This window comes from Myotis nattereri, assembly GCF_964212035.1.
Source record: "Myotis nattereri genome assembly, chromosome: 2".
Classification (NCBI taxonomy): Eukaryota; Metazoa; Chordata; class Mammalia; order Chiroptera; family Vespertilionidae; genus Myotis; species Myotis nattereri.
The window spans coordinates 41,349,181-41,365,384 of NC_138076.1; the positions used below are offsets into that span (position 1 = coordinate 41,349,181).

Here is a 16,204-nt window from a genome sequence, read left to right on the forward strand (position 1 = left end):
CCCACTCACCTGCTCCACCATCCCACCATAAGCCAACGCCTGCCATGTTCCTCACATGCCCACTGGTGGTCAGTACATGTCATAGCAACCAGTTGTTTGGTTGTTCAGTTGTCTGATTGTTCTGCTGTTTGGTCTATTTGCATATTAGCCTTTTATTATATAGGATTAGCAAAGCTTGGGGGTGATGAATCTTTAAAATGTATAATTAAATGACATTTTGCATACATTTTAAGGTAAAAGAGCAAAACCTTTTTTCAGCTGTCTAATGTTCTTAGACTTTAAGATATTCACAGCATACATTCGTAACAATAAAGTAATTTACTAGACATTGTTGAATGTCAACTCTCAGGTCTTGTAAACTATTTGTAAACAGTATTGTAAGCAGGCTCGCCGTGGTTCCATAAGGAATAAGCTGCCTCTGGGAAAGAGCCAGCCTTGCTGTGCACCCATTGTTTCCCAGGCCTTCGCATTCCTGACCTCACTGAATTCTGAGCAACCCTGCAAAGTAGGCATTTCCCATTTCCCACCGAGATACAAAAACCACAATGCCAAGTACATTTTCCAATGCACACACTTAACAAAGAGCACATGTGCAGTTCAAACCCAGGTGGGTCTGACTTCAAAGTCTATGCTTTTTCTAATACATGCTTCTCTCCATATGAAAAAACATGCACTTATTCATTTTTTTTTTTTTAATTCAGCCTTCTGTTTTCCACTCTTCCACTCAGTCAACTTATCGAGCACCTGCTCCGCAGAGGCCCTGAAGATAGAGTTGAAAACCCTCGGGTGGAAGGCAGTTCTAATCCAGGTACCCCAGGCTTAGATGTTGCTGCACAACAATGTGAATGTACGTCACACTACCAAACTGTGACCTTATGGTTAAGATGGTAAGTTTTTAAAAAAATATATTCTTATTGATTTCAGAGCAGAAGTGAGAGGGGAAAAGGAGATAGAAACAGTGATGAGAGAGAATCATTGATCAGCTGCCTCCTGCACGCCCCCTACTGAGGATTGAGTTCGAAACCTGGGCATGTGCCCTTGACTGGAATTGAACCTGGGACCTTTCAGTCCACAGGCCTAACACTCTATCCACTGAGCCAAACCGGCTAGGGCAAGATGGTAAGTTTTAAAAAAATTGATTTTAGAGAGATAGGAAGGGAGGGGGGGAAAGAAACACTGATGAGAGAGAGAAACATCAACATGGATTGGCTGCCTCTTGCATGGCCCCTGCTGGGGATTGAGCCCAAAACCCTGGCAGGTGTCCTGACTCGGAATAGAACTGATGACCTCTTTGTGCATGGGTCGACGCTCAACCACTGAGCCACACTGATGGGGCAAGATGGTAACGTGTGTAATGTGTATTTACCACAATTTAAAAAATTCAATAAATAAAATAGGACACAGAGAAAGAAAAAAAGGTTGTATAGATGTTGGAAGGCTGAAAGAGTAAAAAACGAAATACTTAAGTCCTGGGCAGTATGCTCAAAGGTTAGAGTGTTGGCCCTTGCACCAAATGGTCTTGGGTTCGATTCCCAGTCAAGGGCAGGTACCAGGGTTGGAGGTTCGATCCCCGGCCTGGTTGGACACATGCGGATGGCAACCAATTGATGTCTCTCTCTCACATTGATGTTTCTCTTTCTCTAAAAAAAAAAATCAGTGGAAAAAATATCCTCGGGTGAGACCTAAAGACGCTGGAGTTTAAAGGTGTAATTTTCTTCTGCTACCAGGAGCCAGAAACAAAGATGTTCCTTTTTCCCCTTCATATCTCCCACCAGGGCCTCCCATAGGCGGGATCCACACAGAAGCCAACTGGCAAGAAAGTCCTAAAACTGTACCTAATAATTTCCAACCCCAGTCACAGAGCAGAGCAGAGAAAGGTGAGCTCGGAGCTGAGACAATAAGGAAATAACCAGCACAACTGGTTAAGTTTCAATATGGACATGATAATGTCATAATGGATGCTAAATTTCCCAACAGTGATTATACTGTAGATATACAAGGAAATGTCTCTATTTTTATGAGATATCTTGCAACTTGTTAAAGAAATCATTATTCACAACACTTGCCAAAGAAGCAGGTAGGGCAGACTCTATTTAAGGGACTGTTGCGGTAAGTAGGGGAATGTCACAACGGGCTTTTCAGGGAGGGAGAGAGAAGGACAAGTGGGAATTACTAGCCAAGGAGCAGGGTGGGTCTGCATGGGAAATGACTAAAGGTAACATCAGGAGTGAGGGGGACTCTTGCTGAAGGCAGGCCAGGGTGATCAGACATCATCACCTGGGAGACAGTGGGGGGGCTGAGGAGTCCGATCAGATACCCAGGGTGGCTAAACTACTTAGCAAGATTCTTGCTAAAACTGGAAATGCAGAGGCAAACTTGGAAACCTGAAATTCAAAATGGAAAAAAGCTCAGGGATCCTCATCAGAACTTGGTCGAGGAGAGAATCTTTGTCACTCTTGAGGGATTTAGAAGATATGGGAAGCATCGCAATATATTCAAGGTGATGACTATGAGTAAAGGATTTATGGGAGTTCTTGCTACTGTTTTTCTACATCCTTGTAAATTGGAAATTATTTTAAAGTAAAAAAGTTAAAATCCCCACAAACCTGTGCAGTGTCCATGCCTCCAAGTGTGGACTTCGTTCAGCTAACCAGACAGAGCATTCATTGCATTGTATTTCTTGTAACGAGGTCAGACAAAACTCCTTGAAGCTATATGATGGCATTGCAAACCTGGGCCAAGGAAAGCATTTCGATCATGAGTACCATCTGCATGATTTTTGCCACACCCCCAAAGCAATGGTGCCTGTTTACACTGTATTTTTAAAAATCACTTCACTGGCTTTTTTAAAAAAAGGTGTTTCAAAAGGAATTTCAAATCATTACCACAAATGAAATACCAGTAGGCAATCACAAAAATAAATACTAAAACCAGAACTAAAAAAAATAATACGAAATAAATGCTAGTAAATATAATTATTATATGAAAACACATACTTTGTTGTAAATTGGAAATTACAAGAGTGGAATTTTTTAGGCTGACTAAGTAATAAAAGGATATTTAGCCTGGTGCCACTTAGTTGAAGATGAAATGAGGTTCTAAGCCAATGTAATGACCTAGTTTTAACATTTTGATGGTAACCAGTACTGAGCATATCAATTTACATATTGTCATTTAAAGGGCAAAAGATGTTCAACCTCTATCTTTAACAGAAGTTGAATATTGAGAGTTAATTCCTAGCCAAAATGAAGTAATTTTTATTCCAAAAAGTCATTTAAATATTTATAATCCTGGAAGAATACATAAGAGTAGATAATCTTTCCTCTGGAAAGAATGTTTAAAAAAAAAAATCCTTTTCAGACAATTTAGTTATGTTGGAATCTTATTATCAATGTACTGTAAAAATATAGGCCTTAAGCAGGCCAATTTCAACGATGTATTTGATAGAAGAGGCATTGAGGGGCAAAAAGTAAAATTACAGTAAGTAAGCATTGACTTAGTTTTTTGTTTTTGTTTTTTTTAAAAAAGAATAACTGCCCAGCCAGTGTGGCTCAGTGGTTGAGGAACGACTTATGAACCAAGAGGTCATGGTTGAATTCCCAGTCAGGGCACATGCCCGGGGTTGCAGACTGGGTCCCCAGTAGCGGGCATGCAGGAGGCAGCAGGTCAATAATTCTCTCTCATCATTGATGTTTCTATCCTTCTCACCCGCTCCCTTCCTCTCTGAAATCAATTTTTTTTTTTTTTTTTTTTTTTTTAAAGAATAACTCAAATAGCCGAAACCGGTTTGGCTCAGTGGATAGAGCGTCGGCCTGTGGACTGAAAGGTCCCAGGTTCGATTCCGGTCAAGGGCATGTACCTGGGTTGCAGGCACATCCCCAGTAGGAGATGTGCAGGAGGCAGCTGATCGATGTTTCTAACTCTCTATCTCTCTCCCTTCCTCTCTGTAAAAAAATCAATAAAATATATTTAAAAAAAAAAAAAAAAAAAAGAATAACTCAAATACCTGGCTAAAGAATTCAAGCCGGGTTAACGAGGTGGATAGGTAGAGTCTCAGCTGTTTTTAACCTGACTCATATCTACCAGAAAGACGCGCAGGTATTTCATCAGGAACGCTAGCTTCCTTCCAGAAGGGGGTTATGAATTACATCTGGCAAAAAGCTTCTCTTGGGACCGAGTCTGTAAATTTTTCTTTCACAAGGGGAACTGAAGGTGTCTGTGGGACAGGTGTGGAAAGAGTTTGGTAATTTTTTCACTGAGTTTGATAAATTTTGAATTTTGAACCAGGTACAGGTGTAAAAATAAATAATTAAAAAAACTATCCAGAAATTGGGCCTCTCCGAAAAATGCCCTCCTATTTTGTAACATATGGAAACTAAAGGAAGAGAGCATTCCTTCCTTATCTGCTTACCTCTGCCATCTGACTTGGGGAAATATGTCACAGTCTTTTCATAAATAATTAAAATATTTCCAGCAAAATGTTCAGATGAGTTTGGAAACAGCAAGCTCAGGTTATCAGTAGGTTCTCAATCTTGGCGGGTTTTGGAATGTTTGAGTGATTGGGGCTGGTCCCCAGGGCCTGGATGAGCTGCCACAGTAACACCTACCACCCAAGTCCCCCCTCCCCCCCACAGGTCCCCCTCCCCAGCACTCTGGTTAAATTATTCATTGAGCTAGTACTCTCTACCACATACCAATCAGAGGAAGCCTTTGGAACATGCAAAAGTCACTGCTTAGAAATAATGTAATCCACTCTCAATAGCTCAGATAAAGGCCAAAATAGGGTTGTTTGCGATGAAAACAGGTCCAGGTGTGGAGCAAACTCTCCTAGCACAACACAGCAGAAGCAGAGACAAAGAAAAGCAGTCCCTTCCCTGCGAGCTGAGGCAACAGTTTTTAAAACAGCAGAAAGCCTGGGGGTCCAGGATCCCATCAGGTGGGGAGTGAGTTGGGGCTGTCAGGGATGGCGATTGGCGTCCAATGCCAGGAGGGAGCAGGCGCTGCTGGCATCCCTCCGGCATCGCAGGCCTTGGGTGACTCGTTGGCGGTGCTCATTGCACTGGCACTGGGCGGTCTAGGGAAGCACTCCACTTTGGGGTGAGGGGGTCCCTGAAGGCCAGCATAGAGCCTCTGACTCAGTATCTCTGGTGACAGAGACCTGGGGGCTTCTTTTGCAGGCGGGGGAAAGAGGCGGTCCCTATTGTGAATCAGAAATTAGTGTTTTCAAATACAACCTCTGTTCCTCCTCAGAGTCCTTCACGATCCAGGCTAGTCATAGTTCTCCAGAGAAACAATTATTATTACTTCAACCCATTCTAATGTCTCCACATTTGTGTTCTATTTTATAACTCTACTTTCTTCCCGAAACACCAGCTACCATATGAGCTTAGTGATCATTCACAGTAGTAACTTATTCCATGAGACCCAACTCAAGAGCCTAAAAACATTGATGGAGCTTATTTTTCTGAAACATAGAACTATCTTTTCTGACCCTTTAATAAACTTTAAATCTTTTTTAAATCAAAATGCAACAAGGTCATAACCCTCTATTCTTTCCTTATCTTCTGCCCAAAGGGGGCTTTCTTGCGATGGCTAAATGTTTAAAACTACATGAGAGGTGTCAGCTGAGGCCAGGAGGAGATGTGTGTGAGAAAATATGGGAGCCAGAATTTAAGTGGTTAAGCAGCAGCCGGGAAAAACATCAACAAAGGCTGCCTGCCCCACTGGGAGGTTTCCAGGTAAACCTTTAGGGGTTGGGGCCAAGCTTCTAAATGGGCTACACATGACTTGGCACATTTCTTCTTCACTGTCAACTTGTGACTTAATAGCAGTATTCCCTCCTGTTACCCACTGGTCCCAAGAGCCCCATTCTAGGCCATCTGTCACACAGCCCAGGACAATCCCAGCTGCTTGCCAAGGCTGGATAGAAAGTCTTACCCAGAGAGGGTTTTTCAATGACGAGGAGTGACATGTTGTCTCTGGTGCTTTGCTAGAAAGCCTACCCTGAAGCCACTGGGTGCTCACCCTATTTCATTACTTAATGTATCTTATTTCCCTGATTTCTTCCTACCATACTCTGCCCCCTGGACTTTTCCTTGCTACATGATTATGTGTTCCCTGACGGCAAACCATGTGCTTTCCTCAGCACTTTCACTAAAGCCATTGTAGTTCTTTGTTACATGACAATAAAGTTCTTGACTGGATTCTTGATGGTTCATAAGTCCTGCATTTCCCATGGAATAAATATGACAAGGTAACTAGTTGTAAAAACACATGCTATCTCATTTAACTATCTTCAAACATGTGTACTCGTAACAGCAGACCTGTACTGTCAGACACTCTTGGGCGTTTCTATAGATTATTTGTATATAATGAAAGTGTAATATGCAAATCGACTGAACAGAAGAACAACCAGTTGGTGGGGGGTGGGGCTGGTGAGAGGCGATGCCAGGCCAGCCAAGGCACATGCCAGAGGGCAGAGGGAGGGAATAGTGATGGGGGGTGGGGAGGGAGGGCGGACAGTGACCAGTGGTGTGGAGGAGTGATGGCGGGGGGGGGGGGGCGGCACCATCCCCTGATCAGCCCATCTCGTCGTCATCTCCTGCATAGGGAGGCTGGGTGGCAGCAGCAGGGTGATGGGCGTGGTGCCGTCTCCTGATAGGCCAGCCCGGTCACCTCCCACAGAGGAAGGCCAGACTGCGGCTTAGGCCTGTTCCCCGTAGGACCTCCCCTGAGGGCTCCTGGACTGTGAAAGGGTGCAGGTCAAGCTGAGGAACCCCTGCCCAGTGCATGAATTTTCATGCACCAGGCCTCTAGTGTATACATATTCCTCAAGCCTCCCAACCAACTCATGGGTGATACAGTTGAATTGTTTTAGCAGTGATACACAGCAAGCTTAATAAGCAGTTAGGGCCCTGGCTGGTTTGGCTCAGTGGTGAGAGCATCGGCCCATGGACCGAAGAGTCCAGGGTTCAAATCCCGGTCAAGGGCACATAGCTCAGTTGAGGTTCAATCCCTGGCCCCAGTTGGGATCCAAGTGGCAGGTAACCAATCTATGTGTCTCTCTTACATCGATGTTTCTCTCTCCCCTCCCCCGCTCCTGCCTCTCTCTGTCTAAAAAATCAATGGGGGAAAAAGCAGTTAGGGATATGTGAATAGGAACTAAGGCACAGGTGAATCTGTCCGAAGTGTCAATACATGTACAGTGAGATTTTTGAACCCAGTCAACGGTTTTTAATCAGGTTATCAGGCAAACTATGGCCTGTTTTTGGAGTTTAATGAGAAATACCTATACCCATTTGCTTAGCATTGTGCTAGGATGGCAGCGAAGTAGTTTTGACAGAGACCTTAGGGCAGTGATGGCGAACCTATGACACATGTGTCAGAGGTGACACACGAACTCATTTTTTTGGCTGATTTTTCTTTGTTAAATGGCATTTAAATACATAAAATAAATATTAAAAATATAAATCTTTGTTTTACTATGGTTGCAAATATCAAAAAATTTGTATATGTGACACGGCACCAGAGTTAAGTTAGGGTTTTTCAAAATGCTGACACGCCGAGCTCAAAAGGTTCGCCATCGCTGCCTTAGGGCCCGCAATATCTATACAAGAAAAAATGTTTACTATTTAGTCCTTTAGTGACTTTATTGATTCCTAATCTTAACCATTTACACCATAATCTTTCAAGATACACCTTAAAACTGGGAACATTGTCAGGCTGTGATTCAAAACTTACATTTTCTACCCATCTGTCACAAAACTTACAGGGAAGTAGGGGAACTAATTGCTAAATAGCAAATGGCACTAGCTTGATTTCCATTAGATTTTGAATGCTAGTCAAGAAGACAAAAATGTCTAAATCAATCAAGAGGTAAGATCCAGAATTATCAAGGAACGTTCACAATTCTACTGTGTTGCCTCAACTGGGATTTTAAAACCATTTTTGTGATTTTATTTTTTAACCTACAAACAATATTGCACTGCTTTTGGTTTCCTTGCAGATAAAAAACTTTTTCTAAAAAATAGTGATGCTCATGCTTTTAGGGCTGAGAAAATGAAAGACGGCAGGTTTTGGCTATTACTCGTTGTAGGCAGAGAGAGAGCAGTGATGTCTATTGAACAAGGCAAGAACCAGATTATCTGATGCAATGTTCACAGATAGAATAAATTTAAGTAAAACATTAAGTAATTTAATTTAAGTAAAACATTAGGCTAGCGCCTGGCCACGGTAGCTGTGATTGCGTGTCAACTTATGAACCAGGTTACAGTTCAACTTCTGGTCAGGGCACATGCCTGGGTTGCAAGCTCAATCCTCAGTAGGGGTGGTGCAGGAGGCAGCTGATCAATGATTCTCTCTCATCATTGATGTTTCTATCTCCCTCTCCCTCTTCCTTTCTCTTTGAAATAAAAACTATACTAAAAAAAACACACACAAAACATTTAGCTAGCTCCTTAGCCTTTCAAATTGCTATAATGCCAAATAAGCAATCATTCGAGTTAATCATAAACAAGTATGGGCAGAGTCATAATGCTAACCTGAACCCTAACCCTAACCCTAACACCATCCTGGGCAGAGCCATAAACATACCCCTAACCCTAACCCTAACCCTAACCCTAACCCTAACCCAAACCCTGACCTAGGCAGAGCCATAACACTAAACCTAAACCTAACCCTTACCCTAATCCAGTGGTAGGCAAACTCATTAGTCAACAGAGCAAAATGTTATCAGTACTTCTTCAAAATGAACTCACCCAGGCCGAAAATCGACTTCGGCGCATAGGCCACAAAGTTTCAATTGCACTGTATGTGCACACACACACTTGGTATTGGGGAAGAGCCACACACAAGGAGCCAAAGAGACACATGTGGTTCACAAATTGCAGTATGCCAGCCATGGCCCTAAGCTTATTATGGGCAGAGCCATAATCCCAACCCAAACCCTAACTCTGCCCCTAAACTAATCCTGGGCAGAGCCATAACCCTAACCTTAACCCTAACCCTAACACTATTCTGGGCAGAGCCATAACCTAAACCGAACCGAATCCCTAACCCTAACCCTAACACTACCCTGGGCAGAGCCATAACCCTAACCCTAACTCTGACCCTAACCCTAACCATAACAACACTATCCTGGGCAGAGCGTTAACGCTAACCCTAACCCTAACCCTAAACCTAACCCTAACCCTAACCCTAACGCTAACACTATCCTGGACAGAGCCATAACACTAACCCTAACCCTAACGCTGACCCTAACCCAAACACTATCCTGGACAGAGCCATAACCCTAATGCTAACCCTAACCCTAACATTATCCTGGACAGAGCCATAAACCTAACCCTAAGCCTAAACCTAGCCCTAACCCTAACTCTAACCCTAACACTATCCTGAGAAGAGCCATAACCATAACCCTAACCCTAACCCAAACCCTAACCGTAACCGTAACCCTAACCCTAACACTAACACTATCCTAGGCGGAGACATAACCCTAACCCTAACCCTAACCCTAACACTATCCTGGACAGAGCCATAACACTATCCCTAACCCTAACGCTAACCCTAACCCTAACACTATCCTGGGCAGAGCCATAACCCTAACGCTAACCCTAACCCTAACATTATCCTGGACAGAGCCATAAACCTAACCCTAAGCCTAACCCAGGCCCTAACCCTAACCCTAAACCTAACCCTAACCCTAATACTATCCTAGGTGGAGACATAACCCTAGCCCTAACCCTAACCCTAACCCTAACACTATCCTAGGTGGAGACATAACCCTAACCCTAACCCTAACCCTAACCCTAAAAATATCCTAGGCAGAGCCATAACCCTAACCCTAACCCTAACGCTAACACTATCCTAGGCAGAGCCATAACTCTAACCCTAATCTAACCCTAATCCTAACACTATCCTAGGTGGAGACATAACCCTAACCCTAACTCTAACCCTAACAATATCCTGGACAGAGCCATAACACTAACGCTAATGCTAACGCTAACCCTAACCCTATCCTAGGTAGAATCACAACCCTAACCCTATCCTGGGCAGAGCCCTAACCCTAACCCTAACCGTAACCATACTATCCTGGGCAGAACCATAACTCTAACCTAACCCTTACCCTAACCCTAACACTCCCAGGTAGAGCCATAATCCTAACCCCGTGATCAGCAAACTGTGGCTGGTGAGCCACATGCGGGTCTTTGGCTTCTTGAGTGTGGCTCTTCCACAAAATACCACGTGCGTGTGCGAGCGCGAGCACACGTACAGTGCAATTGAACCTTCGTGTCCCATGCGCAGAAGTGGTTTTCGAGCCTTTATTCTTAAACTCCAGAATTATAAAAAAAGTTGCCTCCTATTACAACACTGTCAAGTTAGTTTTGATGATTTCATTTTCAAATGTACAGCATTAAAATACACCAAATGAGTTATGCTAAAGATTTCTAATATTTGTGCACAGAACTTACTTAAATCCCGTTACAAAATACCCAGAAAATGTAAGAGCCACACACGTCTTTTCCCCTCCAGAAATAGCTCAGGATCATAAATGTATCATTTCTGGCTGACATGCAAAGCCACTAAATTTGGTACAAAAGGTAAAATAAAATTTTCATCTTGTGTAGACAAAATGAGGTATTAAGTTTCCCCAGATAAATAATGGAATAACACTTTACAATTACTTATGAGCCCTAGATTGCAGGTTCTTGTCCCAGTAACAACTTAAATACCAACCTTCCCTGAATAATCTTGATTCATCTCCAATTGCTTTTTTAAAATACATTTTATTGATTTCAGAGTGGGATAGAAACATCAATGATGAGAATTAGATTGGCTGCCTCCTGCACACCCCACACCGGGGATGGAGCCTACAAACTGGGCATATACCCTGACCAGGAATCAAACCATGACTTTCTAGTTCATAGGTTGATTCTCAACCACTGAGCCACGCCCACTTGGCTCCAATTTTTTCTATTAAGGATGTCAGTCTGCAATTGACTTATGCCCATTTATTCCTTACACCGTTTAGTGGTCCATCTTCTGACTGTCCCATTAATATTTAAACTAGCTGCTAAGAGGTTCTTAACCACAAGTGCTTTGCAAACACTAGATTCTCCAAAACAATGTAGCCATCTTCAGATCATGGTTCCATCTGAACTTAGGCAGGCATGCCACATTTCTAACATGTTTTAAGTGTAGCAATAATTAAAAACAAACCCAAATTGCTCCAGCTGATTGGCTTTTTAAACTCTATGTAAGAAAGCAGAAACGGGTTGTCTTGGCACATTTACTCCAATAAGAATACAGGGTACATAGACAGACAACAGTATGGTGATTGCCACAGGGAAAAAGGGGGTGGGGGGAGTTAGATGAGGGTATAGGGGGGATAAATGATAATGGAAGACTTAGCTTGTGTAGTGAACACACAATATGATTATATAGACTTGTTCATCTGAAACCTATATATTTTTATTAACCAATCACCCCAATAAATTCAATAAAATTTTTTTAAACATAAAATAATTCTATATAATAAAATGCTAATATGAAAACTGACTCAACGGCAGAACCGGTTGCTATGATGCACACTGACCACCAGGGGGCAGATGCTCAACATAGGACTGCCCCTTGGTGGTCAGTGTGCTCCCACAGGGGGCATGCCACTCAGCCAGAAGCTGGGCTCATGGCTGGTGAGTGCAGCGGTGGTGGCGGAAGCCTCTCCCACCTCTGGCAGCGCTAAGAACCGCTCAGAGGATGTCCACCTGCCAGATTAGGCCTGCTCCCTGAGGGGTCCCAGACTGCGAGGGCGCAGGCTGAGCTGAGGGACCACCCCAGTACATGAATGTCGTGCACTGGGCCTCTAGTATGGGGTATAAAGTAGCTCCAAATATTACCCCACACACATTATGAATGTCAAATAGGTACACACTAAAAGCAATGACTGTGATGGTGAAGTCATTCAACATGTTATTCTGCCAGACCCTGAAGCTTCTGGGCTAATAGTGTGCTGAAAACTGAAAATACATTTGGAAGGTATCTGCTACCAAGTGAACCATCTTAATATAATCCGCTGTACTTTCTATTCCATTTCAGATTTAGTTTTAATAAAGTAATGCAAATCATTTAAAGAAAAAACCTTTAATTCTGATCTAAGCATAAAATGCATTTATATATCACGGTTAAATTTAGTACAAACTATAAAAATGTTAACACTGATGTTTCAACAGAAATCTATTAAGATCCTTTAGAAAAACTAAAGAAACAAGTCATTTACTGCTGTGAGGTTAATACATAAAGGGAAAAAAACATTCACACATTTTACTGAATTTATCAGAAAATAATTTGTCATATTTCTCATAAAATTAAATTTAAAAGTTGTGTGTGGCTCTATAGCAATTACAATTTGCAATGAAAATACTAAGCCAAATCTTTTATCTAACCAGAACAATCCTAGTTTTAAAAAGTCACTAATTGTGAACAGAGCAGATGTAGCATAACTTAGCTTAAATTAAAGTGGAAGTTGATAAAAACTAAATGTTTTCAAGTTTGAATGGCACAAGGAAAATATAAGGGGGAAAATAAACATTCAGAGCCATAGTTACTACTTTAAAAAAATATTATTCTTAATAAAAACAAATGAATCAAAGCCAGACCATATGGAATTTTTACACAAATTTCTTTGTATTTCAATGTTGTTTATTGAGGAGTGAACGAGAGACTACTGCCAAGACATGCCAACGACACTTCACATTCAAGGGCTGGAAGCTGAAAAGCTTTCGGAACTGAGTCACATCAGCCTTTTGGGAAAAGAACCCAGTGACATTAAATATGACATCTTCGTGCTTGTTGTCTTCAGCTTTTCCCTCAATTTTTGGATCTACTAGTTTGCCGGGTAGGCTTCTTTCTACCCTACAAAAAGACTCACACTCAATTAATAGAATTAACACTAGGTGTATAGCGATTTGTTTTAATACACATCTATGCTGAATAACGGATCTTAAAGCTGATGGTCTTAAATTTCCTTATGTCTAATGAGGAAATGAATTTAATTTCCCTCCCACCTTCAGATGGGTGGGCTATACCAATAGAAAAATATTCTTCAGTGCTACTGTAGGGCTTACGGGGACTTCTTCAGTGGTATGATAGAAAGCCATCTGAACACCATTCTGAAACCCAGTGCTTCTCTTCCTGCTGTTGTGGCTTTGCAGAAGAATGGCCAACACACAACTCTACTGCTCTCTTTTGCTCAAAAACAAAACAAAGAAACCTAAACAAAAGGGTAAACGTTTATTCAGAGTCAGTTTTCTGGTGGTGATCTTAAGGCCCTTCAAGCAGAATTCAGGAGCTCCTGTATGGCCGCCTGATGCTCAGGACTGAGGTGTGCTATGCATTCAGTCCACAATCCTCCAGAAGTCTAGGGGAAAAAATTTTCACAGATTTAGATCAAGTACAATCAATGATCATTCAGAAATACTTTAATAATCACCATCTGGTAGATGGCAATAATGACAATGTTCTTTCTTTACAAATAGATTAGTTTGATGAATATCATTATAAAAGCAAGAAATCGGTTCATTTCTTTAAAATTCATTGTACCCACAATAAATTTTCTTCATTTTTGCATGGGGAAAGCTATGCTAGGTAGGTGACCTAGTAAGTAACCAACACACATGAATTTATGGATTAAAAATGATTTAAAAATATAACGTTTTAAGCACTGTAAATATACACCCGCTGATTTATTAGGAGATCAGGTGAATCTTATTTTCTTCACAGATATGCAGACAAATCTATATATAATGAGAAAGTGCTAAGCACCAACTGAAAGGTTCAAGATGTTTCAAATGTAAGACATATTTTAGTTGAAATATACAATGAAAACATATAATCTATCTGAGGCTTGGAGACAAGAGAATATAAAAACAAAATTTTCTTAATTTATTAGATTATTTGCTTCTTGTAAGAATATGGATCCCTACCCCAAAAACCCAAAAAATTTCCTCCCTCCCCCAATTTAATCAAATCAACTTACCTGTACTTGGCGAACTACATTAGCCAGACGTTTGGCACAAGGATCTTCATGTTTAATTGCCTCATGCATTTCTCCTTCTGCAATTATACTGAATATTTTGGGCAGATTGGTATTGTTTGGGCCAAGAACAATTGGATGATTACTGACAAAAGAGAAGAAAATCATTATAAATAAAAACGACAAGGAGAAATCACTCATATTTGAGCATAACTTCCCTCCAATAATAAATTTAGTAATGTTTTTTATAGAATGATTATGCATTTACTAAAATCAACTACCTTTTAAAATCCAGTAGGAGAAAAGCCAGCTAATTTTACTTATTAGCTCTTCAGTTTCTTTCCATGTAAATTAGAAAAAATATTGGCTTATCTCTCAGGGCTGTTTTAAGGGCCAAAAATGGACTGCTCTAAGTACTTTAAAAATGTGACATTAATAAAAAACATCCAAAAACCAGATATTAACAAGAATAACAGCTTTTTTTCTTCCTTAAATTAATTTTTACTGATTGATTTTAGAGAGAGGGGAGCGTGTGAAAGAGAAACCCTGATTTGTTGTTCCACTCGTTTATGCATTCACTGGTTGATTACTATATGTGCCCTGACCAGTGATCACATTCACAACCATGGCACATCAGAATAATGCTCCAGCCAATCAAGCTAATCATGTTCTTTTTGTTTTTGTTAATCCTCACCCAAGGATATATTTCCCAATGATATTCAGAGAGAGTGGAAGGGAGGGGGAGAGACACAGAGAAAGAAAGATCCATGTGAGAGACACACATCATTTGGTTGCCTCCAGAGATTGAGCCCAGAAACTGAGATACACACTCTTGACTGGAATCAAACCGGAGACCCTTAGGTCTGCAGACTGGCACTCTATCCACTGAACAAAACCAGCCAGGGCAAGAATAACAGCTTCTTAACACACATTTTATTTACGTACTACAAAATGGTTTCTAAACTAAATTTACAGTTCAAATCCTAGATAGGCATATCGAGAATAAACCAGGAAATAAACTGCAGGCAGGCTTACTGCAAAGAAATACAACAGTGAACCGAACTAGAATTCCTGAGTAGTCATTTCCAAGGGAGATGATCAAATAGTATAGTGGAGAACTGGTCACTTCAGAGGCAGACATAGGTAAGAAGTGTGTGGTATCCAGAATGGCTGTTACATTCTTTAATGATGTTCTCAGCAGGAAGACTCAAACACAATTATTTGTGTGAATGTGAGCTTATAGGCAAGGAAGAATATGCCTATTGGCTCAATTCTACAAACTTCCAAGATAAGTGTTTATAGTCCTTGAATTTATTCATGAGCTAAAAGCAGTAATTAATTGAGACAGAGCCCAGATCTGACATTCAGGAGAACTTGGACTTATAAAACAGACCACCAGAGAACACGCCTTTGATTTAATAGCCTCTGTAGCCTCCAGGTTGTTGTAACTCTTATATTTACTCATGGGCACAAAATAATATTAATAATGCCAAGACCCAGAACCAGATCTTGATTGCCAGTTTGGTATACTTGCTCATATCACTGATTCTTGAATCCAAAAAAAAACACCTGAATTTCAGAGGGCAAAATAATGGTACTAACAATGTACCTCAATCTCATTCTACTAATAAATTAAATGTCAATTATACCCCAATAAAAAGGAAATTTAAAAAAACATCTAAAGCCAAGTAAATAGATAGTAGGGTGGGGTGGGAGAAAACTTTAGAAGGAAACCTTAAAACATCAACATTCTATAATGCCTCATCTGTTGAAATTAATTCCATAAATAACCCAAATCAGATTATGAGGCCATCTTAACTGTAATATACTTTGTTAATATTTATATATATAAAAATCTAAGTGATCATCCGACCATCTGGTAGGTATGATGAGCACTGACCACCAGGGGGCAGATGCTCAATGCAGGAGCTCCTGAGCTGTGCTGACTTGGCAGCGGAGGTTCTTGGGTGATGCACCTTGGAACCAGAGAAGAGGAGGGAGCCCGATTCCAGGTTGAGTCACCTGAGAACTACCCTCTTGCAATGCGGGACCCCTTAGGGCAGTGGTTCTCAACCTGCCTAATGCTGTGACCCTTTAATATAGTTCCTCATGTTGTGGTGACCCTCAATTTCATTGTTACAAATTGAACATAATTAAAGCATAGTGATTAATCACAAA

The 16,204-nt window shown here is 41.2% G+C and overlaps 1 protein-coding gene across 1 annotated transcript in view; it reads right to left on the bottom strand.

Annotated features, from left to right (window-relative positions):
* Positions 1–12,081: 12,081 nt before the first annotated feature.
* IPO5 (importin 5) overlaps positions 12,082–16,204 on the bottom strand; it is a 61,772-nt gene continuing 57,649 nt past the window's right edge. Inside the window, exons 25-26 of the mRNA XM_081082505.1 lie at positions 14,030–14,171; positions 12,082–13,411 (exon numbers count right to left, since the gene is read on the bottom strand). Coding sequence (XP_080938631.1) covers positions 13,325–13,411; positions 14,030–14,171 — 229 coding nt within the window. The 3' untranslated portion in view covers positions 12,082–13,324. The remainder of the gene's footprint in view (positions 13,412–14,029; positions 14,172–16,204) is intronic.